Source organism: Tauraco erythrolophus, chromosome 4 (assembly GCF_009769465.1).
Source record: "Tauraco erythrolophus isolate bTauEry1 chromosome 4, bTauEry1.pri, whole genome shotgun sequence".
Lineage (NCBI taxonomy): Eukaryota > Metazoa > Chordata > Aves > Musophagiformes > Musophagidae > Tauraco > Tauraco erythrolophus.
In genome coordinates, this window is record NC_141468.1 from 86,535,358 (window position 1) to 86,563,344 (window position 27,987).

At 46.5% G+C, this 27,987-nt stretch overlaps 2 protein-coding genes across 2 annotated transcripts; both read left to right on the forward strand.

The window, feature by feature from the left end:
* Positions 1-2,605: 2,605 nt before the first annotated feature.
* USP18 (ubiquitin specific peptidase 18) lies at positions 2,606-15,641 on the forward strand. The gene is made up of 11 exons (XM_086610649.1): positions 2,606-2,627; positions 4,832-4,989; positions 6,044-6,170; positions 7,715-7,860; positions 9,887-9,966; positions 10,792-10,938; positions 12,030-12,125; positions 13,124-13,294; positions 14,193-14,324; positions 14,780-14,829; positions 15,368-15,641. Exons 2-11 carry the CDS (start codon positions 4,884-4,886, stop codon positions 15,414-15,416), a joined length of 1,104 nt encoding a protein of 367 aa, XP_086466775.1. The 5' UTR covers positions 2,606-2,627; positions 4,832-4,883; the 3' UTR covers positions 15,417-15,641.
* Positions 15,642-15,989: 348 nt separating this feature from the next.
* On the forward strand, positions 15,990-27,942 carry LOC104381734 (aldo-keto reductase family 1 member B1-like). The gene is given in 7 exon segments (XM_086610777.1): positions 15,990-16,019; positions 24,223-24,390; positions 25,060-25,174; positions 25,829-25,908; positions 26,672-26,733; positions 26,735-26,792; positions 27,820-27,942. Coding segments are annotated over 7 exon segments (636 nt in total).
* Positions 27,943-27,987: the final 45 nt, after the last annotated feature.

A 27,987-nucleotide genomic window follows, 5' to 3' on the forward strand; every position in this document is an offset into this window, starting at 1 on the left:
CAAAAGCCACTTCAGCTGCACAGTGCTTCATGGCTTCCACAGACCTGTCAGCCTAGCTCCTGTTTAACCTCCAGTGTCAGTTTGCACTTTGCTCAGATGGTTTAACTGTCTCGAGGCAATTTATGGCTTAGCAGTCTTTTTATCTCTCTTCCTCCCTTCTCTCAGGCAGACGCCACACAAGCTAGCAATCGAAAGGGAACACCACTACATTTAAACCGTTGCCAAGAGGCTCTGCCAGAGCCACAGCAGAGATGCTAAGTCATTTGTAGCTTTCTGCTCACAAGCCCCTACAGATATCCATCCCCATCCATGGGACAATTCAGGAAGGTTTTCTCTGCCACGGCTACCGCCGTGGCTGAAGATCTCTGACTGCCTCTAACAGAGCCACGCTGTATGAGCATGTTCTCCGTAACCTGCCCAGAGGGTATGCAACTGGCATCTCTTCTGTGGGGACTGCAACAACGACAGCTCTGATGAGCTCCAGACAACCCCTCTGAAAGCCTCCTACGCACTGTCTCCTTCCCATGGTCCGGTGAAACAGGGCAGGGGCTGCACAGAGGCACCCGACACGGCTGGGAGTGCGTGCTGTCCTCACCTGTGCTAACAGAAGAACTGTAGACTGTTTAGCCTCTCTCCACAATAAATCCATGTTAGCATAACCCTTCCCCTAGAAGGTGCACCCAAAGTGATCTGTGTTACGTGACAAAGTAACGTCCCTTATCATCCTCGGGGTTGCACGCATTCTCCTCCAAAGACATGAATTCTTCTACCCACTCCCCTAAAGGGTTGGCTCTTTAGTTTAGGGGTAACAGGAACAAACAGTATGTTAAGAAGAAGAAGATTTATGTCACCTAATGCCTTGTAGAGCATCTTTGCTGCAGAAATATTGTAAAAGTCTTCCACACTCAACTCCTAAATTCCCTCTATAACCACTAAATGCCTGTATAATACAGCAAGGAGTCGGCGAGTCAGGGCTACGTTAAGCTGTGACTTTCCTCCCCGCACCTGTTTTTTCTGTAACGTTCTTTGAATTTAGTAACGGAATGAAACAACAGCTGAAGGTTTCTGCATAGCACATGCGAGAGCAGTTTGTTAGCAGCTCACAGAAGGGACTTCTCTGAGGGGCAAAGGGGTTTCCCAAAGACACCAGTGAGCTTCTAAGGAGCAAAGAAAGGGAGACAGAAGCCATCATGAGCCCCGCAGAGCCTGTGAAATGCGGCAACTCCTTTCCCGTCACTGACCTCTCATGTCCTGCTATGCCAAGGCAGAGAGAAAAAGGGTTTAGGGTTTGAACCTGTCCCTGGGGACCATCCAGTGGCAGCTGCAAGGGAAGGACGCGGTGTCTCTGACCCAGCTGAGATCCCCCACAAAGGGCAGGCAGTGTGCTCTGCTAAATCGCACAGGAACTCTCCCTTCTGGGGTCCCAGAGAATCTATTTCACACACACCGCAGGACTCCCAACGCCACCCGCACCACCACGCCGGCCAGCCGAGCCCTGCGGGGCAGCATCACCCACCTTCAAACTCGCCCACCTCCTCGAGCGCAGCCAAGCCGGGCTGGCGGCCAGCCTCCGACAGGCAAAGCTCCCTTTGCGGGGTGCCGGTGCCCCTCTGTTCCTGCTGCAGACACCCGGGAACGAGGTGAAAGGGAGAGCCTGGAAACCCGACACATGCACTGGAGAAGCGGCCGCTCACAGGCACTTCTGCTCATCTGGTGACGCGTTGGGGCCTGAAATCTCACCGCTCGGGTTGGCGTTTGTTCACCATCGCTTGCACATCCCGCTGCATGCCGTGACCCACCATCAGCCGGGTCAGTTCGCCGCTGAAAGGCGCGTTACGTTTCTAAGCCAGTGACTTATTTAGGGTTATTTTAAATGAGCCGTTTCTTGCTTCTCGGTAGGCTACCGTAGGCTTTGACAGGAGTTCAGCTTTTCTGCTACTTTAATGGCTAAACCCAACAAACATGTCTGCTTTTGAGACGTAACAAGCGACAGCACGAAGTCTGGGCAGAACGAACCCCCTGCGGCACCACCTCTGCTGAAGAAGAGGGTTCTTTTCGTCAGACTTGGGTTTCTCACCCCTCCATTTAAAGCTCGCTCTCGCCTCTGCCCCGAAGAAACCAGCCTGGACCAGCCTAAGGCAGTCAGAGCACGGCAGGGCGATGGCGGGAGAGGGGGCGCTGCCTTCCTCCAGCGGACGGCTGTCCCGGCTCCGTGCCAGCGGATTCACCCCGCGCCTGTAGCCCCAGAGCCGAGCGGGCAGCCCCTGAGGGCGAGGTGGCCACGGCCCCTCGGCCGCCTTCCTTCCCCCCTACACCCGCCGGGGCGCGCGGCCGTCAAGCGGCCGCCATGTCGCGGCGGCGTGGCGGGCTGAGGTGAGGTGAGGCGGCGCCGCCGCCTCCCGCCGCGGCAGAGCGGAGTTTCGCTTTCTGCCCCTGCGCTCGGCCGAGCCGGGAAATGAAAACCAAGCGGCGGAGCCGGCGCTCCTGCCCTCTGACGCGGGCGGCGAAGAAAGCGGCGAGGCAGCCCCGCTCCGCCCGGCAGCGGCGGGGAGACGCGGTGCCCGAGCGGCCAGCGGGCGCGGTGTGAACGCGTGAGGGTCGAAGCTTTCCCGGTCCTGCGGGAATCGGTAAGAAACCTTTTTTTTTTTTTTTTTTTTTTTCCCCCGTTTGTCAGAGAGGACGGGGCAGAGCCACAGCGCGCCGGGAGGGAAGTTAAAAGGAGAAGGGAGGAAAAAGAGAGCTGGACAAGCGCACGGCTTGCCGGCAGGGCGGGAAGTCTCGTTTTTGGCGTCCCAGAGCGAGCCGCGGGCGCTGAGGGAGCGGTGCTGCGGGAAGGGAAACCGGGAAGCGACCCGGCTCCGCCAGCGAGAGAGGAGGAATTGGCGGGAAGAGGGAAGGCTGCTCCTCAATTCCTGCGCTCGCTCGCCTGGGTTTTTTTTATCCGTTTATGCAGGGAAAGGGCGGTCGAGCGCAAATCTGAGGAATGCTGTATTCCCGGTAGCCGAAATGAGACAGTTCCGCGCAAGGCGTGGGAAGTTGGGTCCGTGTCCCTGCTCCCGCGCTGCGCTTCCTGCTGGTGCTCCTGGAGGAGAGTTTCATCGAACCAGCGACCCAAATCCTCCCATTTCTGCATCCCCCTGCACATTCCTGCCCTAATATCTTTCTACCTATCTCTCAAATTACCCAGAGCCTTTTAGCCCTGAACTTGCTCTTTCATCCCACCCTTAATCCTGCCTCTCCTGCCAAAAGCTGTCTGCCAAGTTCGCCTCATCCCTGGCACATACCTGGCTGTTGTTAAGTACCTCTGCCCTGCCTGCTCCCTCCTTTCCATCTCTTCCAGCATCCCACTGGATGCGAGCGTATCTTACCTTCTGGCTGATGCTCCATCCACTAAACCCACTGGGCTCCCGCTCCAGCTGGGCTTTCCGAAACCTGAATCCCTTGTGAAATCATTTCCAGGGACAGAGGTGGTGCGAGTTCAGAGTCTGTTTTGCCGAGGAAGAAATCTCATCCAATTTCTCTTTTCCCACGTAGTTGTTCAAATCACTGGGTTTGGCTATAAAAGCAATATTCTTGAATCTATCTTTGAATATCTGAGTTTATTTTTTTTTCCCAAGTGCAACTTCTCCGCAAATTTGACAATGTTTGGTGAATCTGAGTGTATGACGCTTTGAGTTCAAAAGTAATCTTCAAAAGTAAAGAATCAAAAGTACGATTGGGTAAAAGTAAACTTAAATGTAATAATTGGAAGGAAAAAAAATCCATTTCTAGTTTCCCTGCCTGATAAATTCTTCGGAAACTTTGATATTTAACATTATTAGGCACACTTAACCTGAAAAATAACATGGTTTTAAAGTAAAGATTTTCTTTTTGCGAAAGGTAGAACCAGGAGTTTTTGCTTATTTCCCTTTCTTCTTAGCTTTTCTTCATTCTTTCAGCACCTGGCCTCAGGTTCATTTTATGTGCTGTTTTATTTATAAAATCACAATTTCTGAGCATTTGTTTTGTGGATTTTTGCCCGTGAATTCTTCCCTAAGCATATCCTTTTTATCTGATTCTGCCTCTGGGCTGATTGTGGGCTTTTAAAGTTTCGTTTTTGTGTAATCGCGTTGGAACATTTGCCACATTGTTTTGCTTGGGTATTTTTGCTTTCTTTTAGTTTGGTGATTTTTTTTAAACTTTTGTTTAAAGAGCTGGTAGCTGAGTCCTAAGAGACTGTCAGAGTAATGGTCTGTTCAATACTCCCTTGGAAATCAAGGCATTATAATGGTTCTCTTGCTTACACAGTTGCTTTACCTGCTGTGATCACTTGAAGGAGCATAAAAAGAAACTGATACTTAGGTGCTTAAATGTCTTTAACAATTACAGTCCAAAGTGCCACAGTAGAGCTGTGACTAACACACTTAAAAACAATGCAGAGAGGCCAGTACAGAAAACAAACAAATGTTTATTAGCTCAGAAGACTAGAGAAGGTGAAATTTTCCCTTTTGAGTACTTGGGATACTTTGGGTGATAAAGCATTACTTTTACTAAGCAGAAGAGTTTTGCAACATCTGCCATTTGGACAATTTTGATCATCTTATTTACCAAATCTTGCTCTACGTCTGTTACCTCGCTAATAGCCCACACACTTACAATACCCATGTTGATTCCAAAATTCCAAATGCTGTTCTAGCAATCTTACTAATTTTGTTGACGTTCCAGCTTTTTCATCATGAAAATACCAAATACAAAGACAAATCCTGTGTTTCTGGGTGCTCGCCCTCTTTCTGATCTTTCGGTGTCTTTCTGCAGTCCTTCTGTCTTGTACAATATTGTTGATGGGACAAAGAAGTGGACATCAAGAAAGAAGCAAGAAACGAGAGCTGGCACCAAGCGAGACCATGAAGGCAGAAGCAGATGCACAAAATAATAAAGAGGAAGCCGAAGAGCTGAAGGCCAAAGACCAGAGGCTAACATCAATCTTTGGTGTGGCAGACTTGAAAAATGGTAATCATGTTTTGTTTGTTCTTCACTGTCATATTTTCTGTTTCTAATGCCTGCTGTTCCATTCTCAGTCCTTGGGGTTCATTTTCTCCTATTCTTTACCTCTTTGCTGAGGAATATACAGACGATTCTCATTTTGCCCTGCCAAGTAAACATTTTGGGTTTTTTGGGGAGGCATTACATGAGGACCTCAGAGCTTTTTCTCCTTTTAAGTCCTCAAATCGGCCATTGCAGCCAAAAAGGTCTAGGTGCTACCCTGTCTCTTTCCAAACACAGCCAGTATTGCTTCTGGATTTGCTAAACCATGGACTAGGCCCTACTTATTCTGCTGCATCGATAGATCGGCCCCTCAAAAGCTGTCACCAATATTGCAGGAGTGCATACTGTTCTATCCCAGCTCTGGCGCATCCTTGCCATCAACTGTATGCATTTCAGAGTTGTTCTGGGTTTCCATTCCGTGTCCTCTCTCTGTTTGGTGATGACTTCAGCAGAAAAGCTCCTAATTTCTGACCACAATTATTTATACCACTTTGGGCCACAGAATATGCCGTCTTGTTAGATGCAGTGTGAACAGCTGTGACTTGCTTTTCCCACTTCTTTCAGGCTAGTTCCTTTCTTTGAAACTGAGACAAAGAATACCAGAGGTAGGCTGAAGGGGAAACTGAATGCCCGTGTGGCAGGCAGCCGGCATGTGGTCCCACATGTACCTCTTCGTTTTGTTATTAGGCCTGGATGTGTAAAAGGCTGAATAAAAATGCTCGTACAGGCAGCCTTTGACCTGTGGGGTTTTTATTTTATGTTTAGGTGTGTTATGAGAGGACTGAAACTGGAGGAACTGGGAGACATCTGAGTGTCATAATCCAGGCTCACTTGGATTTTTCCTGTCAGTTGCCAAACAAAAATAAATGTTAGCAGCTTGAGGAACATAGGAATAGATTGAACACTTTCTCAGTTCTGACCAAGATGCTGGGCCTATGCACTGAATGGCTGAATATGTGCAAGAGGAGTTTGCCACTTCCAAATAATTTTCACTTTCTTTTCTTGTACCTATCTCCAGGCGTTACTTCCTCTTTTTCTGTGCCTACAGGAGCTATTGGACTGTACAACGTTGGACTGAACTGCTGTCTGAACTCCCTGCTCCAAGTGTTCCTCATGAATATACACTTCACTCGGATACTTCGAAGGTACCCCCTGTTCAAACTACCTGTTGCTCTGATGTCTCCACTCCTTTTCTTATATGGGATGTACATTTGAAAGCTTGGATCACCAAGGTGCTAGCAAGGTGCTTTCAGCTCACTGAGCAAGGTCTCTGCCTTGTTGTGTCTGTCATACACAGACTAGGGCCTGCGAAGGTAGAAATTGAAGTTTTCTGACTTGCTAGTCATCTTTGATTCGTATGCTGGATGCATACAGGTAATCTACAGTCCGGAACACTGAGTCTTTAGGATTTGTGTCTCTCTGTTCCGTAACGGGATATGATTTTATTCCAGGTATGCTCATAGCCCATTGTAACTAAAGGATATGTCATGTGTAACCATATCCACTATTAATTTTGTAACTTTAAGCATGTAAATGTAAACATATTGGTGATCCATAGCCTCTGGCCCTCAGTTGTCCTGGCTAACACCTTATCATAGAATCATAGAATCACAGAATGGTTTGAGTTGGAAGGGACCTCAAAGATCATCCAGTTCCAACCCCCCTGCCGTGGGCAGGGACACCCTCCACTACACCAGGTTGCCCAAAGCCTCATCCAACCTGGCCTTGAACACTTCCAGCGATGTGGCATCTACAGCTTCTCTGGGCAACCTGTTCCAGTGCCTCACCACCCTCAGAGTGAAAAATTTCTTCCTTAGATCTAATCTAAATCTGCCCTCTTTCAGTTTAATGCCATATATATAGACTTATATACTTTATATATATACTTACACAGAAGAGTAGGTGTTGTTGCAGATAGAGAATATGTAGTGTTACTTTGTTTTGCAGAACTGTGCTGTCTACTTGTTTGTGACAACGATTTGGGCTTCTGCCTCCCTACCAACCACACTGATAACTGGTTTGGTTTGTTTTCAGTTTGCTCAGTTCACTGCAGCTTTAATCATCCAAGTAGATCATTCCTATTCAGTCCTTCTTTCTGCAGATTTCTCACACACTAACCAGTGTGCAGAGAGGGAAGAAGACAAGTTACAGGCGTGCAGAGATGGGAAGTGTCATAAATGGGCAAAACTAAATAATGTAGGCAGTAGGTTGCCATTGTTATTTGAAGGAAGACATTGTGGACTGCAGTACATTTAGGGAGGATAAAGAGCTTTCCATTTGACGTACAGTTGAAATACAAGCATTATGATATACATACCCGTGACATTTTGAGGGTATGTTGAGAAGGAAGTCATGAACAGGTGGGAGGCAAGAACAGCTCTGAAACTGTCTGTAGGTAATGTTTCTAGAGCCCAGAAAGCACCTCAGGTCCTCCTTGGTTTGCCCCTTATTCAGGAACAGGCCAACTTAAAGTTGTGACCTTTTACTTTAGAACTGTCAGCCTGCGCTGTGGGATGAGCTAGTGCAAGTGTCTGCTCCCACTTTTTCCTTCTTTTGCTAAAAACGTGCCCATTTTGGTTCCTTTTGAGTTGCTGTGTGTGCTGTCCCACTTCGCTCCTTCAGGTGTCGTGTCCAGTATTTCTCCATTGTACCTCTTGATTACCACTCGTGTTGCTGCTTCTCTTTGTAGGATCACAGTGCCACCATGTGCTGCGCAGAAGAGGAGGAGTGTCCCATACCAAATGCTCCTGCTGTTGGAGGAGATGCAACGTGGCAGGCAGAAAGCTGTTTCTCCCATAGATCTCGCTTGCTGCCTTTCAGCCTACAGAGTGAAACGTAAGCACCATCACCCCATGCCCACCTCTGCAGACCAGGGATGTTAATTATCAACAAGCAGTGCAGACTCTGACATCTCATTCAGAGATTCAGAAATGTGAGGAGTTAGGTACGTGGTGACATAGTGCTCTTTATAGCTGCCTCCCAGTTGTGAGTGAGATGCTGTGACTTACTCATGAAGAGGGCGAGAAAAAGCTCCTGCCGGATATCCTTGCTGGTGTCCAAAGGGTGGGAAGATTGTCAGACTGCTAGAAGACTCAGCTACTAATACTGTCCAGAGGGAAAGGGCTATGCAGGGTAGAAAGAAGACAGCCTATTGCTTGATTTGTCTTGCTATACTGGCATGATAATAGGGAAACAGTTGCTCTTTCTTATTACAAGGAAGGGATCATGTGGAAAAGATACTGAGTTCACCTGGACCCCCAGGGACAGAAACCATATCCTTCCTGTTCCTTGTTATAGGGGCAGAGAGAAGAATTTGCTGGCTTAACCTCCCACCTGGGCAGGGTCCCAAAGGAGAGAGATTGTAAAATGCACGGTTGGCCGGTGAAAATGGGATGCCAAGGGTCCGTTTATGAGTACAAATACACACAGTACATCCAGGTGCCCCCATCTTTATCATAGAAAAGCCAAAACACGTCAGCACTGAAAGGGACAGATGTTAGCCAGCCCACACCTATATTGAGGAGGAACATGAGACAACCTGAATATGAGGCTTTGAGCAACCTGATCTAGTGGAGGGTGTCCCTGCCCATGGCAGGGTGTTGGAACTAGATGATTTTTAAGGTCTCTTCCAACCCAAACCATTCTGTGATTCTATGATTTCTGTTTGCATCGTTTTCCCCCCCGAGACTGAATGGCATACTGCCTTCTCTCTTCCAATCAATGAGAGATGCCCAAAGAGAGTTTGTAAAGCTTGACAGTTTCCCACCTTGTCCTTCTGCTTTAATATTCAGGTGTAGTTCATAAAGTCCTATATCCCAGCAAGTGGTGCTTTACCTGGATAGCAGACATAAGGAAAGGTGTATTTTCTGAGCTTCATTTCGTCAGGGGTGTCTGTAAGCTCACTAGAACCCAGCTGAAGTCAGTACCTGCAGACTTGTAGGGAAGTTGAAAGCACGTCCACCTCAGGGTGTTGCATTATTCCACTAAATTTGTTTCACGTATAATCAAGCATACGGGTAGTCCAGGATTATCAACATTTTGCTAAACTATGTGTAGGTTTTGCCCAGTTCCTAAATCTTGAGTTCATCATGGGCTGAGAACATCAGTTCTTTGCATTCAAGGACAAGGATTTTTTTTTCTTCCCCCCTCTCTCCCAGGTTCAGTCTTGAAGCAATTCTCTGTTGAACCATTCTAAGCAAGCTGTGCGTTGAGCTGTATCCCACCACCTTAGGTTTCTTAATATGCCAGTTTAGCCAGAGTGGAAAGCCAAGGCATAATGTTACTACCTCATCCTTGGCTACCTGTGCTGAAACTGTGTGGTTTTTTTTCCTGAGTAAGGATCGAGGGGTTTATACCGTTCTGTGAATGAAACAGATGGATAGACCTTCCTATAATTTTTATCTCAGCACTGAGGATTGTTGCAACCTTAGCAAGGGGATGGGGGAGTCAAGTCTGCGGGGTAACAAAGGTGAAAAAGAGAACAGAATCTTCCCTGTATTGTTTCTAAGAAGGATTCAAATAAACGCAACCCTCAGCTCAATGAGGCATCTGAGCCCTATCCTCTGGTAGGTGTTGGGTATCCTCTTGGCCCTGCGTCTGGTGACAAGGACATGGCTTTTGCACTGGGTTGTACAGCGAGGCACTCAAGCCCTCCTCTCTTTTCCCACTGCCTGCTCAGCTCACACAGAGATGTTGCTGCTCATCTCCAGTCTAAGCTCTGTCCCTGGCAGGAAGTGGCGAGAGAACAAGAGACTGGACCTAACGGGAGATAATAAATCTCCCTTTGCCACCCGTGGGAAGTCTGTGCCTGGTGCTGTTCATAATACTGATTGAGGTTGTGTTTTGTTTTCTGTTTGTCCAGTGTTTGTGCAGCATGATGCTGCCCAGCTCTTTCTGACTCTCTGGAACTTGGTAAAGAGGCAGATGAACAAGCCAGAGCTGGTAAGCATGATCACTGAAATGAACACCAGGTCCTTTGGCCCTTGTCATGTGTAGTTTCCTCTGCTTCTTGAAGAAGAATCCCGTTCAGTGACAGTTGTCCTAAATGAAATCCTACTTGGATGTTTCCTTGCATCTTTCAAATAGGAGAGGAAATCTTGATTTCATAGGCTTTGACATTTTGAATCACAGTGAACTTATGTTGATCCTACTTTTAGGGCATGCCAGGGTCTCTGTGCTAATGGGATCGCTGATTGCTAACAAAAAGATTGATTTTTTGCAACCCTGAATTTTGTTACTTTGCATTTCTTTTTTTTTTTTTTTCCCAAATTTCTGTAAGCATTTATTGGCGTGTCTTGACGCAGCTCCTCCATTCCTTGAAGTCATTATAATTAGTCACTGTATGTTACGTGTATGAGAGTTCCTCCCAGGGGAGCTGTGTAAGGAAAGAGGAACGTGACTCTTCTTCAACCCACTGTCAAAGTTTTATTCATACAGAAGACAGGCTCCTGTTGAAGTTCCAGATGAAGCAGTAACGTTCTGCATCAAAGCAGTCATTTAACTGTCTGATCTTGTTATAGACCATGTCTTTCCCCTCTGACAGGGGATGAGGGGAAGGAGTTGTTCTCCTTTAAATGGTGGGAAGTACCCTGTTCTCTCCTTTAAATGGTGGGAAGTGCCCTGTTCACATAAGTCAATGTCAGATCTGGATTCAGCAGTAACATTGCTTGAAGTAATGTGTCCACATGGGCTTTCCCACCCACGGAGGGAAATAACCTCAGCTGTGCTCTTTATAAACCTTGTTTTGGCCTTTTTTTACCCCTCCAGGTTGAAGAGCTGAATGATTTGTACACTATCTGTGTACAGGAGCACCTGGCATGTCAGAAATGCTCTTTTGAAACAAAGAGGAACAGCAACATGTTAACCCTTCCACTCCCAGTGTTGGATTCCAATTCTCACATGCTGAAGACTCTGGTAAGTTCAGTGGCAGCATGGTTTCCTTAGGAGGAAGATTCCCCTCTGTTCGCTGTGGGAGCCTTCTCCTTGTAGCACTGGTGTCCCCTGAGACTCATCTAGAATCTCTGCAAGAATCTCTGAAGAGTGTCTGGGACTTTGAGGTGATCTTTTCTCATTCATGTTTCTTCTTTGGTTTGAGAGGTTCTAAGTTTCTCAAAAATTTTGTTTGATTTGGGAGATGGAAAATAAAGTCCTTGAATTGCCTCTTTAAAAAGGGTGTTGACTCTAATAATGGTAAATAAATTATAACATTATATGAAAAAATATGTAAATAATATATACAAAAAAGTGATGCACAGTATAATTGCTCACCGTGTGGTGACCAACGCCCGTCCCATCCCAGCAAATGATCCTGAAACAGGTAAATCCCAACACTGCAGTGTTGAGTGAGAGGCCTGTAAAGACAGTGAAAGAGAAAGAGAACCCCAAGAGACCGAGAGTCTAAGAGAGAGCCCTTGGAAGAGAATGAGCCCTTGAAAGAGCAATAACTTCCTCCTGGTCAACCCTGACCTATATACTGGGCATGACGTTGCATGATATGGAATACTCCACTGGCCAATTCGGCCCTCAGTCCTGGGTTTGGGTTCAAATCATAGGAGGAGTGTGGGCCCCTTGTCCCAGCTATGCTCCCCTCCAGCCCGTTGTGCTCCTGCACACTGGCAAAAGTATGGGAAGCTGAAAGGTCCTTGCTGATTCAGCACCAACTATAAACACCAGTGCACCATCAACATTCTTCTCATAACAAACCCCAGACTAAATCCAAACCACGGAGCTCTTCTTAGCTGCTAAAAAGAAAAACTAACTCTGTCCCAGTCAAAACCAGGACATGCATCAATATCTTTTTTTGTGGAAAATGTGGTGCTCTGTTTTTCAACTAATGTAATCACAGCAGCAGCTAGAAAAAATGGGGTGCTTCTTTTAGGCTGCTAGGCAATCTTTTGTCCTTTGAATAAAATACGCTTTGCTGTTTGCTTGTACCCTGTGAAACAAAGTAGATCTAGAATCCAGCTTGAAGGAATTCACTTGACAGAAATCTCCTGTCTTCTTAGGAGGACTGCCTGCAATGCTTTTTCCATCCAGAAGAGCTGACTGATCACAACATGTGTTTCTGTGAACAATGTGGAAGGAAAACACCTTTTCTGCAGGTAATCAGAGAGTTATTATGGGTCTCTCATACCCAGAACTCCCTCTAGGACTGGGAAGGGTGGGGAAAGGACTGAACCATATCAGCTTACGAGGAGATCTGCAACTGAAAGATTTGTCAGCACAGCAATGTCAGCTAGCTATAAACCACATCTTTCCTGGTGGGAGGATCCCTACTGAGATGCAGCTCTAGCGACAAAATAATGCTTTCATGGGTTTCAATGTAAGTCACCGAGAGATGTGCCATTTCTGTACCAGTGGAAAAGTTTCTGTTGGTTTCTGTTGTGTTTCCACTGTGGGGCTTTACACCACAGTGTAGCTCCACGGGTAGACAAGAATATGTTACTGGAGCTGTGTGTAGACACAGAAGTAGGGTCCTTCCTTCCCTGCTCTCCACTGGGCTCCTTGTTTTTTTACAGTGTTGGTTTCTGCCAGCCGATGTATTCGCTGTTACATGGAAGAGAGAGGTGTGTGAGGGAGGCTACCTCAGCTGAAGGCTTGGAGGGGACTTCCCACAACATTTTCACCAGTGGGCTGCCTCCGAGGTGCCACAATGCATCTATATGTCTTGGTGGCCGCCGTGGCACCAGCAGTAGTATCAACAAAGACAGTGCTAGAAGGAGTGGGCTGTCAGCTTGGTATCTTCCACGTAGCTCTAGTGGCCACATGTCACAAGGAAGTTGGCTTCCTTCTCCTCACCTGTGCTACCAGCCTAGGGTTAAAAAAGCAGATGAGAGATGAAGCAGCTCATGAGACACCCAAGGCTGGGTGCTGATCACACTCAAGTTGAGAAACTTGGTTATCACAGCTCTGTTACGTGTGTGTGTCTCGCGCAGATGAGCTGCAAAGGTTTGGCATCTGCTGTCCACTGGAACTGGCAATCATTTGCTGTAGCACTGACTGTTCTCCATACTGCATTCAGTGGGTAGCAGGCTGTTTCCACCCCACCTCCCCAGGGTTTGTTCCTTAGTTTTCAATGGCATTATTTACTGCTTTACAGAGCATGAAGCTAGTCCATCTGCCACAGACTCTGACCATACACCTAAAGCGCTTCTGCTTCGAAAAATCAGCCTCCATTCGCAAGCTGAGTCACTATCTGCCGTTCCCACAAGGCCTCGATTTCAATGCGGTCTTGACCGAAAACCAGTGCCAAGCAGATGATGATGAAAAGGTGAGATACTCCTGATGCCCTGTCTAAAAAGGGTAGATGTTCTTCTCCCCGCTGCTCAAGTCTCATAAAAACTTAAGAAACACCAGTACTTGCCTCATTTCAAAGCACCTGTCTTTGAAATGTATTTCTCAGGCTTTTACCTGTACTTGGTGTTGTCTCACATCTCATGGCTTTAACTGGTTCAGGCATTATGCAGCTTTCTGTGCTCAGATTAAATCACCAAATCCACCACAACTGGAGCTTTCTGCCATAAGGACAAAAACCAGGCTTTACAAAAAAAAAAAAAAGGCAAACTGATTGTTTTTGTTTTTTTTTCCTGAGAATGTTTTGCGTAACTTTTTAATTCCATTTCTAAATATACTAAAGAAAAGATGAAAACACAGTTCATTTGGATGAACAATGTCTTAGAGCCAACTTCTCTCCTGTGGTTCAGCCTCATGCCTCTGCTTTGCAGAGGTCACTAGTCCAAGACAGGGGAACTCCATTCCTGGCAGTTGCCCGTGCAGTGGTGTTTGCCATACTGTCGAGGTTAGCCAGGAGATGACAGCTTTGCCAGGCAGCCGAGGGTGATCTGCCACGCTGTGGATCTGTTCCCTTTACTGAGAAATAACAATGGCAAGTGTGGCAACAGCAACACCTTGCTGTTGGTTGCAGTGTAACCCCTTTGTTGCACCTTGTCTGTCCGACTGCCTTTTTCACGTTCCTGTGATTGCCAGGGAGGCTGCCAGCCTGTAGCTGGCAGGCAAAACTCTGAGGGTAGGAGCGAAAAAGGTGGGAATCTCAAGGCCAATCTAATCTTTCTCCTTTTTCCTTATGAAATGCACGTTCTTGCTGCCCTGTTCAGCCGATGGCGAATGAAGTTGCTGCACTGAAAGTTGCTCTTTGTGGTTCTTCGCAGGCTGCCTGGCAGTACGAGCTTTTTGCTGTTGTTGCCCATTCGGGATCAAATAGTTGTGGACACTACTGTGCCTATATTCGAAGTCTCACAGAGTGTAAATGGTATTGCTTCAACGACTCTGAGGTTTGCCAGGTGAGGAGACAAACCCACCTTTCTTTTCTAGCTTCCCGGACGCTCCTCCAGATCTCATACTGACTGCTGATTAAAGAGAACCAGGAAAGAAAACTGAAGCTGCAGGGCTTCGTGTACCTCTTTCCTCTGCTGCAGCATGCTCTGAGCTGAGGGCAAAACAGCTCTAGCTTCTGTACCAAGCAAGGCCTCGAGTTCTGGCTTGCAATTTGCAGAAGCAGCTCTTTGCTCTATGCTCTACTTTATGTACTCTAGACCTGTTTAATGTATGTGTTCAGAAGAGGCAAAGGAACTGTTTTTCCTTGAAGGGTAAAAGCAATAAACCAATTTATTAAGAGGTGTTTAGCTCCTAGAAGTACCACTTATACCACCGTCACAAGAATTGCTGTGCTGTTGTTACATATGTCCATCTCTTAAAGGTTTTTACCAGCCTCTACTTGTGTGTTTTTCTTCTCTAGGTATCATGGGATGATGTGAAATGCACCTATGGACATTTCAACCTTCACTGGTAAGCAAACAAAACATATCTCTGTTTTTCCCTAATGCTGCTCGGGGGTTTGGAATGAGGGTAGCAAAGAGAGGGAAGACAAATGGTTTGAACTGCATATTGCCTGAGATGTACAGGGCATGCAGGAAAGTAGAAGAGGCATCCTTGTATTCTGGTCACTCTGATGTGACTGTATATGGCTATACTGGGAGCCTGCAGGATTCCTGAGTCGTCACAAATGGGGCTGCTGGAGCGGTCTTGTTACTTACGATTGCCACTTGGGCCCTGTGACCTGACTGACGTTAGATACGTCCGTCAGGATTCCTCTGTGCTTTGGTTTTGGTGCACCATAAGAAAATAAGCCGTGGAGAGAGATAACCCCTCCTATAAGCTACAGCACTGCCAGGGGTCAGCTTTATATGCTGCCTGAGGAACACTGGAGAGAGCCAGTTCCGTTGACTGAAACCTCAAAAAGCTGAGCAGGAGCAAAGCTGGGAGGTTACTTGCAACTTGGACCTTCAAACATACGTCTTGTTTTGCTTGTTCTTTGCTTCCACAGGGGGAACACGGCGTATCTCTTGATTTACATGAAAAAAAATCCTCACTAGCCTTATCCAGGAGTATCAGAATGTCTTGGGAAGCTGTGTTGTCGTCCATGGAACTTAACATCTCTGTGCCAGTGTGGACGTGTACAGATGATCCACAAGAAAGACATTCTGTACTCAGTCAGCGACCTCGATCTTCACATTTATTTATAAAAAAAAATGCAGGAGGAGGGACTCAGCTAGAGAAAGAATATAAGAACCGTTGCACTTAGAAACATTTTATTTCATATATTTTTGATATTTATGTGATTCTATGTATTAATTTCATCTTAAAAGATAGTGAAGTCAATCCTGGTCTCTTCTGACTTTCCAGTTTCTTTCATGCCGATGCCTAGGTTCTGGTACAGGGGAAGCGTTTGGCCCAAAAGCCTGCATGATGCCCCAGAGAGGCACGTAGCATGGTTGGAGAGCTGTGACAGCCATTTAGCACCATGTTAGATGCTGGCAAGCTGGGCAGAGAAAGACCCAAAAGTCTTGAGAAACAGCTGGAATAAGGATTGGAACCCTTACGACAGATGCACCAGTGATCTTTACTCCTTAAAACCTTCCTGAAAAGGAATCACTGCAGGGGTTGAGATGTGTTTGAAAGTTGGTGTCAGCATAAAGGTATGTTTTTAAATCAGGAGCTATTGTAGTAATTCTGATTTACAAGATGACTTTGTATATATTTACACAGGTTTTTTTTTTTTTTTAGCATGCTTATCAGGCTTTTATATGCATTTTCTTTCCTATATAAAGGAAAATATTCAGAGCAACTAACAGAGATTCGGAATCTACCTAGTGATTTTGCACAGTAGAGTCCATACACTGTGGAGGAGAAGTGAGATGCCTTGATGTGCTTGAACGTTTGGGATTTTCCTTTAGTACTCTCAGCTAGTTGCCAGCTGGAATTGTCTTGCTCTCTCCCTTCCTTCTCTGCCCATGGAGTGGAAATGTCCCTCAAGCAGAAAGTGTTCTGGAGAGAACAATTTTGTAAAGAGAGTGAGTAGTTTTTAAATCTCCTGGTGAGTCCTGTCACTCTGTGCTCTTGGCTCAGCCTGTGCTCCCATGGCAAGACTGCACAGCTGGAGGGAAAACGCAGAGAGCACTAGAAAGGAAGGTTGGTAAGATGTGACAGTCAGAAGAAGAGTGTGCTAAAAGTTCACCACAAAACTCAGCTGTGAGGAAAGTTAAAAACTTTGGTTTGAGATCTAAAAGTACCTTCTAGCCTAATATATTCTTTGACTGTATCTTACAAGGGTGCTATTTTTGTGAGACTGAGCATGTTTTAAAATTACTTATTTAGTTATAATAACAGCTGTATATAACCCAATTTTATTTTGGGAATGATGACAAAGTTCTCGAACCATGTCTATTTTCTATTGGTATGTGGAAGGTGAATTGAGAAATCCTGGTGCATAGCTGTGTAATTACATTTTTATGAACCAGCAGGTATTTATTTCACTGCACTAGCAAGGTCTATTATTCTGTTCAACTCTCTTGTGTTTTTACTGCTCATTCTGCGTTAAAAAAAAAATCCCAGTGTATTGTTTGTTACTAGGATGAGGAGTTTTCAGCCTATTCACCTCTGGGAATGCGTTACGCTCTTTCTAAAGCACCTTGCAATGGGTGAGTGAGAAAACCAAGTTCCTGTCCACTCTATCCAGCACTTTGTCTTTCACCTACTTCACATGCACTGTGCACTTCTAGAAATTGAGAAGTTAATGAGACTGACAAGACATTTCTAATTTGATATAACTTGAAATTTAAAAACAAGCTATAGTTACGAAAAATGCCTCCAACGTGTCATAACCTTCCAGGTGCATCACCAATCAAGGAAGCGATTGCTGAGATATGTTAAGATTCTTTTCAGTCAGTATCTCAATGAAAAGTAGTCAATGCTTTTTGGAATAAAATAGTATGGTATGAATTTCCTAGAAAGTAAGTCTTGTGGATTGTTCTCGATCTGTTATTCCTAAGCACCATAAATGCAGGTGAGGGGCTACAGGCCTCATGCACGGAGGTGGGTTGCTCGGATCAAGTATTCAGGCTGGAGCTACTGCTAATGTTTAGCTCCAACAGCTGAGGAAATGAGGCTAAACCTTCCCTGGCCTCTTCACCCTCGTGCTGGAGACACAATGGGTTTCTTTGTCAGGCTTGCTGTCACATGAAAGCTTGTGTTGCTTCCAGATCCAGATGGGCCAGGGGAGGAATGGGAGGCGTGCAAACTTTTAGCAAAGTGCAAGGGATTCAGCGCTAGTGTATAGATACGCAGTTATAACACGGAGACCAGTTGTAACGTGGAGTCCACCTTGCCCAGGGGCTGGCTACAGCAAAGCACCACCTGGATTTCTGCCGGAAAAAAAATCTCCGCTGTAGATGACCGCAAAGGAGTCGGGATGATTTGTCCTATGGTTGAGCCACTGTGTGAATGAAGCCTAGCATGGGTAGCAAGGGCTTTGGAAAGCCAGATAAAGCCAAGAGTACATGTCTGGAGAGATTATTGTAGGTCCTGGTAACTCTTCCTTCCCGTTTTTTGTTTGGTTTGGGATTACCATGCCTTAAGGGAAGGAGCAGTAGCAAAATACACATTCTCTGCTTCACATCTGACAGACTTCTCCTCAGATTCAGATACTCCTCACCTCCAAGAAACACACAGAAAAATAGAAAAAAGTAAATATATATAATATATATAATAAATACATATCACACGCATGTATAATCTCTAAAACTTCAATATGTTGTAAATCCCAAAATTACGTGTGAAAGTAAAAGAGAAGTAATTTTTTGGCACTTTACTTCCAGTATCATTTTAGTTCACAAGAATCACTGATCAACTCGTTATCATTGGTATTTACACAAAAACGTTTCACATGGGATCTACATTTAAAAAAAACCTTCAAAAAAGGACCTGTTCTAGTAGAGATTTAAAACCATGGGTTGGTAAGACTGTAGTTACTCTAAACTACAATGAAATGTGTAAATCATATTAGGACTCAGCATCACTAGTAATTTTAATAATAATGGCTTTACTGATCATTTTATGGATCCCAATAATCTGTTGTGCCTGAGAGATTCCCATAATGCATCCTGTGATAATATTCCTGCAGGGGAGCAGCAGAAGTGGCGAGCAGAGGGCAGCGCTTTCCTAATGCCCAGGAGTCACCAACACTTTAGAAAGCTTCGTAGATAGCAAAAATTTCTGACATACATGAAGTCAAGAAACTGGAACAGAAATGCTTCTGAGCTACCCGAATGGAAAAAAACCCAAGAAAAGTTGTAAGTGCTGTTAAAAACTGAACAAGGACTTAAAAATAAAGGCGAAGGGGATGAGGACTTTCACACAGGCTTAAGGAAGAGTGCTCTGAGCTACTGACTGTTTTCCTAAAATAGACTGATGACTGAAATCTCAGCAGCCAGTGGGATGCAGGTTGATCCAGTATGAAAATGTGCCTTGCAGTGTGAGGGATGGCCAGAGCAGCGAGTGGGATAACCTTCTCCGTGGCTGCCTTTGTGATGGGCAGAGTGGAGATCGAGGAACCAGGAGAGTCCTTCTCATTAGGGAGACAGCTACACATCACTGAGGGACAGGGATCATGACAGTTGTCCTGGAAAGCCACCGTCCTTAATCTACATTAATTTCTGCCATGAGCTGAAGGCAATTTCTTGCCATCCTTGGCTGCAGACCAGCTGTACCGGTACCTCAGCAGTCACTGTGAACAGGGCGTCAGGTGGACAATCCAGAGAGCCACGGTGGCCATATATCTTTCCTCTATGTCACTCATTTTTCCCACAGATCAGGAGAAAACCCCCAGAAGTGCATATCGCAGCGCTGAGCAGTACAGCTGCTGGTTACACCTTGCTTTCCTTGCCGAATTTGGGCAGAGCAGGACTGGTCTTTTTGACCTCAGAAATAAAATGAAAAAGGTTCTCCTTAAGCTTGTCTCGAAGCTGCACACCTCAAAATCCTCGGATGTGGGGCTGAGGTGCCCGTGGCCAAATCCAGCTCTGGCTCCAGCTGCTGGGGAACGGGCCAAGCTGTAGGACGGAGCAGTGAGAAGGTCCACAGTGCAGGGCGTGCAGGACAAGTCAGGCTGCTGCTGTTTGAGATGGGCATGAGCAACGTCTTGAGGATACGAGAGGAAAACTACCCTACGTGAAAAGGTACAAAATCCTAAAGGAAATCTGGCACTGGAGGACAAGAGTTTGGTAGCCCCGGGGACCTGTTGTAGGGAGCAGCAGGGTGGATTGATGCCTGCTGGCCTGCAAAGGGCTCTTGGGGTGTCTGCCCCAGGAGTGCTGAGTGTGCTCGTGCTCAGCTTCTCGGGCTTTGTTGACTTTCATCTCTGTTGACTTCAAAACAACAGGTTTACGCTTCCAGGTTGAGCGTATTCCGCGTGCAGGGTCTGCACGGGGTAGAAAGTGCCTGAAGGGAGCGACCTGCCCCGGGCGCTGGGCATCGGAGATGCTGCCTGTCGAAACGTGGCGTTACCCTGGTTTTGCCTCTAACAGGCAAAGAAATGACAGGGAAGGAAAAGTCCTTTAACGGCTGGATAAACAATAAATGCTTAGCACTCATATCTTTAAAGTGAGTTCTTGCAAAATTTTGGGCAGGGCTCTGAAACCAGGAGCATGCCAGCTCCTTCTGCCAGGACACAGGAGGCTCTAGGCTGGGATCAAAACCACTCTGCATAAAAACAAGAGGGTTTAGATTTTCCAGAATAGGCTACTCTTCCTCTGGAGCCTTGTAAAACTGTTTTTTTCCAGTTTATGCAGAAGACTCTTTTCAGTTGTGAACAGTAAAATCTCATGTAGGAGAGCACGCAAGCAGGAAAGACCATAAAGTAGCAGTAACACCGCGTCAAGGGACAAGACACCCGAAGCTGTTTGGCTCCCGAAAAGTGGGCAAGTAGAAAACAACGCAGTGGCTGCTCCATGAAACACAGACGTGCCATGGTGTGCCTTTGGTGATTGTCAGTCTTGCAGACCAAGCGGTTTTGATTTTGCAAAGTCACACCGAGCTGACGTGACGGATCTTGAAAAGACAAAGCTTTGTTTATTTCTGAGCTCCTTTCTCAAGCGGGGGAGCAATTCCTGGAGAGGACGGTGTTGTCTCCATGTCCTGCAGCTCCGGAGCATGAGCCATGGGTTGCAACGGGGGCAGCGGAGGGGACGGGTGTGATGCAGATGCCGGGTGCTGCAGGGATGAAGCAGTATTGGGAAAATTTTTAACAACGATCCCTCCTGTGGCCAGGACCGTGTGTCCTCCTGAGACAAACAGCTTTGTTTGTGCCATCTTCTGGTGATCTGCTCAGGAGAAGACAAGTGAGATGAGAAATGGTTCTTGGGGTGCGTGCGAAGTCCCCGAAGGCCGCTTTTCCCGCAGAAAAGCAGAGCCTGTGAGGTACACAGAAAGCTGCAACCTCTGTCAATGCAATGTATGGAACTGGCATGACAAGCTCACTCAAAAAAATCCATGTGAGGAGCCCACAGTCAGTTTTTAAATTCTTCAAAGGCTGAGATAAAGGCAAAATCCCTATCTTCTCTAGCTCATTGTAGCACTTCTGCCCATATTTCCCTTGTCCAAAGGCAGGAGGGACGGGCAAAGCCTATTTAAAAGTTTCACAAGGGGCTGCAGCCTCTCCTTGCCTGTGGCGACTGAGGAGACCACCCACGGCCACCTACCTGGAGCTGCCCTCTCACATGGGGATTCCCATCCTGGGGCTGGGGAACCTCTCCTTGTCCCCATGCCTGTGGTCATGCAGGCAACACCAGGAAATTGCTGCAAATCAGGATGGACTTTCCATCTCTCTTCTCTCCGGGTCAGGAAAATGCAGCAAATCCTCTGCGTGGTGTTTCTTGCCTGTTGGAATATTTCAGGTCATGCAAGTATTTACACCTTGCCCTTCAGGAAATTCTTTAAGGCAGCTCACTTAGTGCAGGTAGCGAGCAGGTAGAACATTCTTATCCATAGAAAAAAATTACATTCTATAAAAACTTCTGCCTAGCTTGTTTTTTTGTTTTTTTGTTTGTTTTTTGTTTTTTTTTTTTTCCTTTGGCACTGGCTGTTAATAGCCCAGCGTGTCGTGTAGGTGTCGTCTTTGATGAGTGCATGTAGGTACAGGAACTGAAGTGGCAATGAGTGGATTTGGCAAGGAGAATTGACATTAACTCCTTGGAGACTGAGGAGAACTTATTTGTATGGCAGCAGAGGAGTAGGCAGCTCTTTGGGTAGCTCTTTATCTGCAAATGGGATCTAACGGGCTTTGGGTAAGGGAGAAGATTTAAGGATATACTGAATTATAAATGTAAAAGGAGTCTGGAAACGAGCTGAAAATTTTCAGAAAGTGAGCTTCTTAAGAAAGGGAAAAAAAAGAGTGGATTGTCCCTGGATTTGAGACTGGAAATTAAATTCGTTGAATTGTAAGCTGCCAACCCTATGAAACACCATCCAGGCAGCATGGAAGTATCTTAAATTAATCTTGCTGTATTTTTGGGTCAACTGCTGCTAATCATCACGTAACTTATGCACAAATGGGGCTGAGTTTGTTTAACTCTTTCAGTTTTGATTGGTCTGGTGACAAAAGACCCTAAGAAGCCTCAAGAAACTAAGTAGGCTTTAACCAAACCAAAGCGTGCCTTGGGTGGGGCTGGCAGGGGACTGGTGCTCCGATGGACAAGTTCTCGGAAGGAACCTGTTCAGATGGTGACAGGAACTGGTTAGGACTAAATGGAAGGAAAATTCTGGACACATGATCCCTGCCACCACAAAAATCTCCTGTGTTAATGGAATGAAAACACGGCCCAAACCCACTGCGACCACTTACAGCTATTGGATCTCAAGGTTCCCACAGCAACTCCGGCTGCGACTCCTGGCACTGCGGTGCGACCAAGGGGCCTCTCCTCTAGCCCGTCAAGAACTCGAAGTCCTCTTCAGTGAGCACCATGTAAAATGAAGCAATAGATTATTTTTTTCTGAAAAACATCTCGCGTTACGGAGTTTTGTGTAATCACAGGGTATATTGTTACCTTTGCTGTCCACTGGCGACTCCTCCGCTCCAAAGCGATGCCGATTACTCCTGCATGGCAGCTTTCCCGTGCCACAGCAGCACCCAGAGATAAGGTACTCTATGATGTGTGGCATATGGCCAGTGCTGCCATTAGCCTGCTTTCCTGTGCTGCCCTGGGAGCTGCAGCATTCACACGTAGGAAGGGGTGGGATGGGGAAAGGGGCTGGAATACCGCGTTCAGCTCTGGAGTCCCCAACACAAGAAGGACATGGAGCTGCTGGAGCAGGTCCAGAGGAGGCCACGAAGATGATGCAAGGACTGGAACACCTCTGCTATGGAGACAGGCTGAGAGAGTTGGGGCTGTTCAGCCTGGAGAAGAGAAGGCTCCGGGGTGATCTTATTGCAGCCTTCCAGTACCTAAAGGGGCTACAGGAAAGCTGGAGAGGGAACTTAGACAAGGGCGTGTAGCGATAGGACACGGGGCAATGGCTTTAAACTGAAAGAGGGGAGATTTAGAACAGATCTAAGGAAGAAATTCTTCCCTCTGAGGGTGGTGAGGCACTGGCACAGGTTGCCCAGAGAAGTTGTAGATGCCCCATCGCTGGAAATGTTCAAGGCCAGGTTGGATGAGGCTTTGGGCAACCTGGTGTAGTGGAGGGTGTCCCTGCCCATGGCATGGGGGGTTGGAACTGGCTGATCTTTGAGGTCCCTTCCAACCCAGACCATTCTATGATTCTAAGAAAAAGGAAAACTTGTAAAACTTCAAACTGGCTCGTTGTGTGAAGCCTTGTGGAAAAAAACGCTGCAGATTCTATGGTGTTTTTGTTTAATTTGAGTGAACTGGCCAAGCACCCTTTGATTGGAAATACTTGGAGAAGTGAAATAATTAAAAAAAATGATGGGTGGGGATATAATGAAGTTAAACGCAGAAGCTGGTCGTGGTTTTGAATCACGTTTCTGTTTGACATGCCATTTTCCAGAATCGGTATCCAGTCATCAAACAACTCTTCAGTGTCTCCAAGCCAAGACCCTGAAGTGATTGACTTTGCTATTAAATGCCAGGTCGTGTGTTTTACCCAGGAGGTGGCACTGTCTGTAGCGTTTTGCTGTCTCCTCACCTCCCTTGTCCCGTGTCAACAAGAGCCGCCTTGTTTGTGTGCAGGGCCAGCAGGCTTTCCAGAGGTCAGTCATTTCCTCGTGTCGCTGGTATCTAATACTAAAATTGCTTTTAATTTCTGAGCAAATTAGAACTTATTTCCAGATAGCCTGGTGTCTGAACATAGAATCATAGAATCATAGAATGGGTTGGGTTGGAAGGGACCTCAAAGATCAGCCAGTTCCAACCCCCCTGCCATGGGCAGGGACACCCTCCACTACACCAGGTTGCTCAAAGCCTCATCCCACCTGGCCTTGAACACTTCCAGGGATGGGGCAGGCACAACTTCTCTGGTCAACCTGTTCCAGTGCCTCACCACCCTCAGAGTGAAAAATTTCTTCCTTATATCTAATCTAAATCTCCCCTCTTTCAGTTTAAATCCATTGCCCCTTGTCCTGTCACTACACGCCCTTGTCTAAATTCCCTCTCCAGCTTTCCTGTAGCCCCCTTTAAGTACTGGAAGGCTGCAACAAGATCGCCCCGGAGCCTTCTCTTCTCCAGGCTGAACAGCCCCAACTCTTTCAGCCTGTCTGAAAAACCAAAACAAATGCAAGATCCGAACTGGAAAGCATCGTTATTTGAGGGTTTAAAGTCTCCAGATTGGAGGACACCAAACTTCTTTTCCTGTTATTTACCAAATTACTGACTTTTTTTCTTGTTTCAGTCTCTCCAAGGAACTGCGAGAGGCGCAGTGAAGTTTGCCGTCAGTGTTGGGTACCACTACTTTGACTGTGCCTACCTGTACCAGAACGAGAGTGAGGATCAGGGATGCACTACAAGAAAAAATGGAGGAGGGGTTGTGAGGCGAGAAGACCTCTTTATTGTCAGTCAGGTATGTCCTTGGATAACGTGTCTCACATGAGGCCAGACAAGGTCCCAACTGGCGAAGCGCCGGGGGATGAAGCTGGTCTGGGAACTAACTCCCTTCTGTCAGGGCGAAGCGTTTTGGGAATGGAGGGAAGGAAGAGGTCAACTCTTGAAAAAAAAAGATGGCTTGATTTGAGAGGGATTTTTTTGTAGTCCATATCCATTGTCAGCCACGGAGACAGGAACTGAGGCCGTGCTCTCAGTTGCCTCTGAGATAGGAAGCGAGGCTATTGTATTTGTGGTCGCTCCCGCTGCGCTGCCGGCCTCAGCCTGTTAACTCCCATAGGTTTTGTTTTGTTTTGTTTTTTCCCCCAACAACAATGGTAGGAAAAATAAAGTAACTTCTATCTGCTGGAAGCTGGCGGGTCCATTTTCACCAGTTTGGCTTTTTTTTTCTTCGTTTTGTTTAATTGTTGTATGAAACGTTGGGATTTTAGAGTATCTCATTCTCGTTTTACTGAACTGACAGTACCACAAGTCAAGTAAGGTGCAGAAAAGCAGCACTTCCTCAAGACGAGAAGATGTGACATATCGTGAGGTGTCTCTGTACCTGCACAGTGTGCTTCCCTGCCAGGGATGCTCTGTGGTCGTGAGGCTAGGAGAGCAGCTCCCAGGCTTTGCGTTACCCTAACAGCGGTGGTCCACCTTCGACGAGAGATCCCTGGTGAAGGAGGCATGCCAGAAAGCACTTGCTGCCCTCCAGCTGGATTATTTGGATCTCTACCTGATGCACTGGCCCATGGAATTCAAGATATCAAAACTCTTAACTCCTGGGAGCCATCTGTCAGAGCTCTGCCACTTTTTCCTTTGGGTCTGGATGTGCCCTTAGTCCTCTCTAATGAGGAGTGTTGATAAACCTCATTGGGACGTAATGACAAACCTCTGCACGGAGTGCCCAGGAGGAAAAGTAAGGTCATGGATGCTTAAGCCAGGTCTTGCGGTACAAAAATCACCTTATTTTACCCTGCACAGCATTCCCATGTCATGGATCAAATTACCATCCAGATCACGTTCCTCTTACTGGGATTTGGCTGTCAGTTGCTTATCCAGAATCAAACAGTTGTGAATGACTTAGTTCCTATTTTTCTCTTCTCTCTCTAGCCCCAGGTTAAATGAATCCTTGGTGCCCCATTGTGTCCCATCCCTGGCCTTCTCCCAACCTGACTGCAGCACATGAAAGTGTCTGCCCTTCCTCTGCCTGCAGGACAGATTCTCAAGACGCAGATTTTCTTGAAGATTTCTCTGTTTGTACAGATATACTGGTTTTGGCCACCTCTCTCCCCAACACAAACATAAGCCAGGGTACCCAGCGTGCCTGCAGCTCCACTCACTTACAGAATTTCTAAGTGATTTAACTACTTACAATTCATCCTGCCTTAAACTCACTGTTCTTTTGCAATGACAGGCAGGAGAGGAGCTATTTCCTGCAGATGGAAATAGCACGATCATTCCCAGCAACACAGATTTTCTGGATACATGGGAGGTATGTTCATGGACAGGTGGAAAAATTCTTGCTAGCTTGAAATAACAGCCTGAAAACTTCAAGCCTTCCACTTTGGGAATAGTTTGGAGAGAATTTCCGACGTGAAGTATTCCAGATTGCTGATTTCTCTGTGCCCTTGGACTCCTTTGTGTGTCACTTTGCCAAAATTGAGGTATTTTCATGCCTACTGCCTACTAAAGCGGCTGGGTGGGGATGGCAAAAGGAACTCTTTGACTGTGTGTGTATATCCTGCGGTGGTCTGGGCCGACACACGCTGTTGCTTCAGTCCCAGCACCACGCTCTGGCCATTTACCAGTGGCTCCCACTCCAGCCAGACTCATCCCTAGTCGCACCTGAGCTGTCCAGACCCCAGCAAAGCCAATACACCCATGCCAATGTACCCAGAGCATCCAAATTCCACCCCCTCGCTCTAGAAGGTACTGGAACTTGCCCAAAGTCCTTCGCTAAAACCGCGTGAGCGCAGGCTGCGTGGGAGTCGGGCACAAGTTCCAGTTTCTGCTTGGCTGATGGTTTGGGCTTCCTTTCCTGTCCACCCCACCAGTGCTCAGCACGGCCAGGTCAAAAGAGGACAAGAGATCCACCAGAGTCAGAAGACTTCACTGATGCCTTTTCCCTTAAGAATAAGGCACATTTTTGTTGCTCATTTGAAGGAAAACAGTGGAAGTCTCTGCCCAGGCATTTCTTCCATGTGAAAAAGAAGATCCTTAATTCAATAGCAAGTCTGATTCTGTAGTGTTTCTAGGCTAGGGAAGAGCTGCTGGATGCAGGAATAGTGAAGGCTTTTGGTGTCTCCAACTTCAACCGCAAAGATACATCAGCTCTTGAGGATACCAGACTTAAGAGGCAAACATGCCAATAATTACGTAAATTGTTCTCAAACTCATCAGAGTTTGAGAACAACCCCCCTGTCTGGGGTTGTCGTGGTTTAGGCCAGCCGGCAACTAAATGCCACACGGCCACTCGCTCATCCTCCTCCACCCCCAGGGGATGGGGAAGAGAATTAAAGGGGAAAAGGGAGACCCGTGGGTTGAGATAAGAACAATTTAATACTACTACTAGTACTAATATATGAATATATACATATCTATAATGCTAATAATACATACAAACGAGTGATGCACAGTATAATTGCTCACCACCTGGTGACCAAGACCCGTCCCGTCCCAGACTAATGATCCCAAAACAGGTAAGTCCTGACACTGCAATCCTGGACAAGTGAGAGGCCCAAAAAGAGAGTGAGGAAAGCGCACTCCGTGAGTCTGAGAGCGAGAGCCTCCAGAAGAGTAAAAGCCCTTCTTCCCAGTCAGCCCTCATCTGTACACTGGGGATGATGCTGCACGGTATGGAATACTTCATTGGCTGATTTGGCCCTCAATCCTAAGTCTAAATTCAAATTGTAAGGGAAATTGTGGACCTTTCATCCCGGCTATGCTCCCCTCTCAGCCTGCCGTGCACCTGCACACTGACAAAACATGGGAAGCTGGACAGTCCTTGAGGTCTCAGTGCCAGCTACAAACATCAGTGTGCTATCAACATTCTTCTCTTATCAAATCCCGGACTAAAATTAAAACACAGAGCTCTTCCTGCTGCTCCAAAGAAGACCTAACTCTGTCCCAGCTGAAACAAGGACAGGGGTAGTTACATTTGATGGAACATCTCTGGCAGTAAAATAGCTTTTATGTCAAGGCTGTGCTTTTTGATACTTGTGTAAGAATACATCTGTGGTTAGCTACAGCATAAAGTAAAGAAAAATGCAGGATGCTCTGTGCCCTTGTGCAGGAAGCTGCAGTTACACGAGCCTGCTGATGTGGGGCTTGGTAGGTCACTGTAGTGATGCTAAACCTTGAAGTACCTTCTGCTTCTGAAGAAACCTATTATTTTTGTTGGTAGGTTGAGAGCTACCCCTGTCTTCCGCAGGAAGAGCTGATGAAATTGTGCCAATCCAAAGGGATCTCTGTCGCTGCGTATCATCCCCTTGGAGCGCCCAACTGGCCATGTAAGAATGCTTTGTGAGACTTTTCTTACACATGGGTTAAAGCCAATAAACCACCCTTAGGA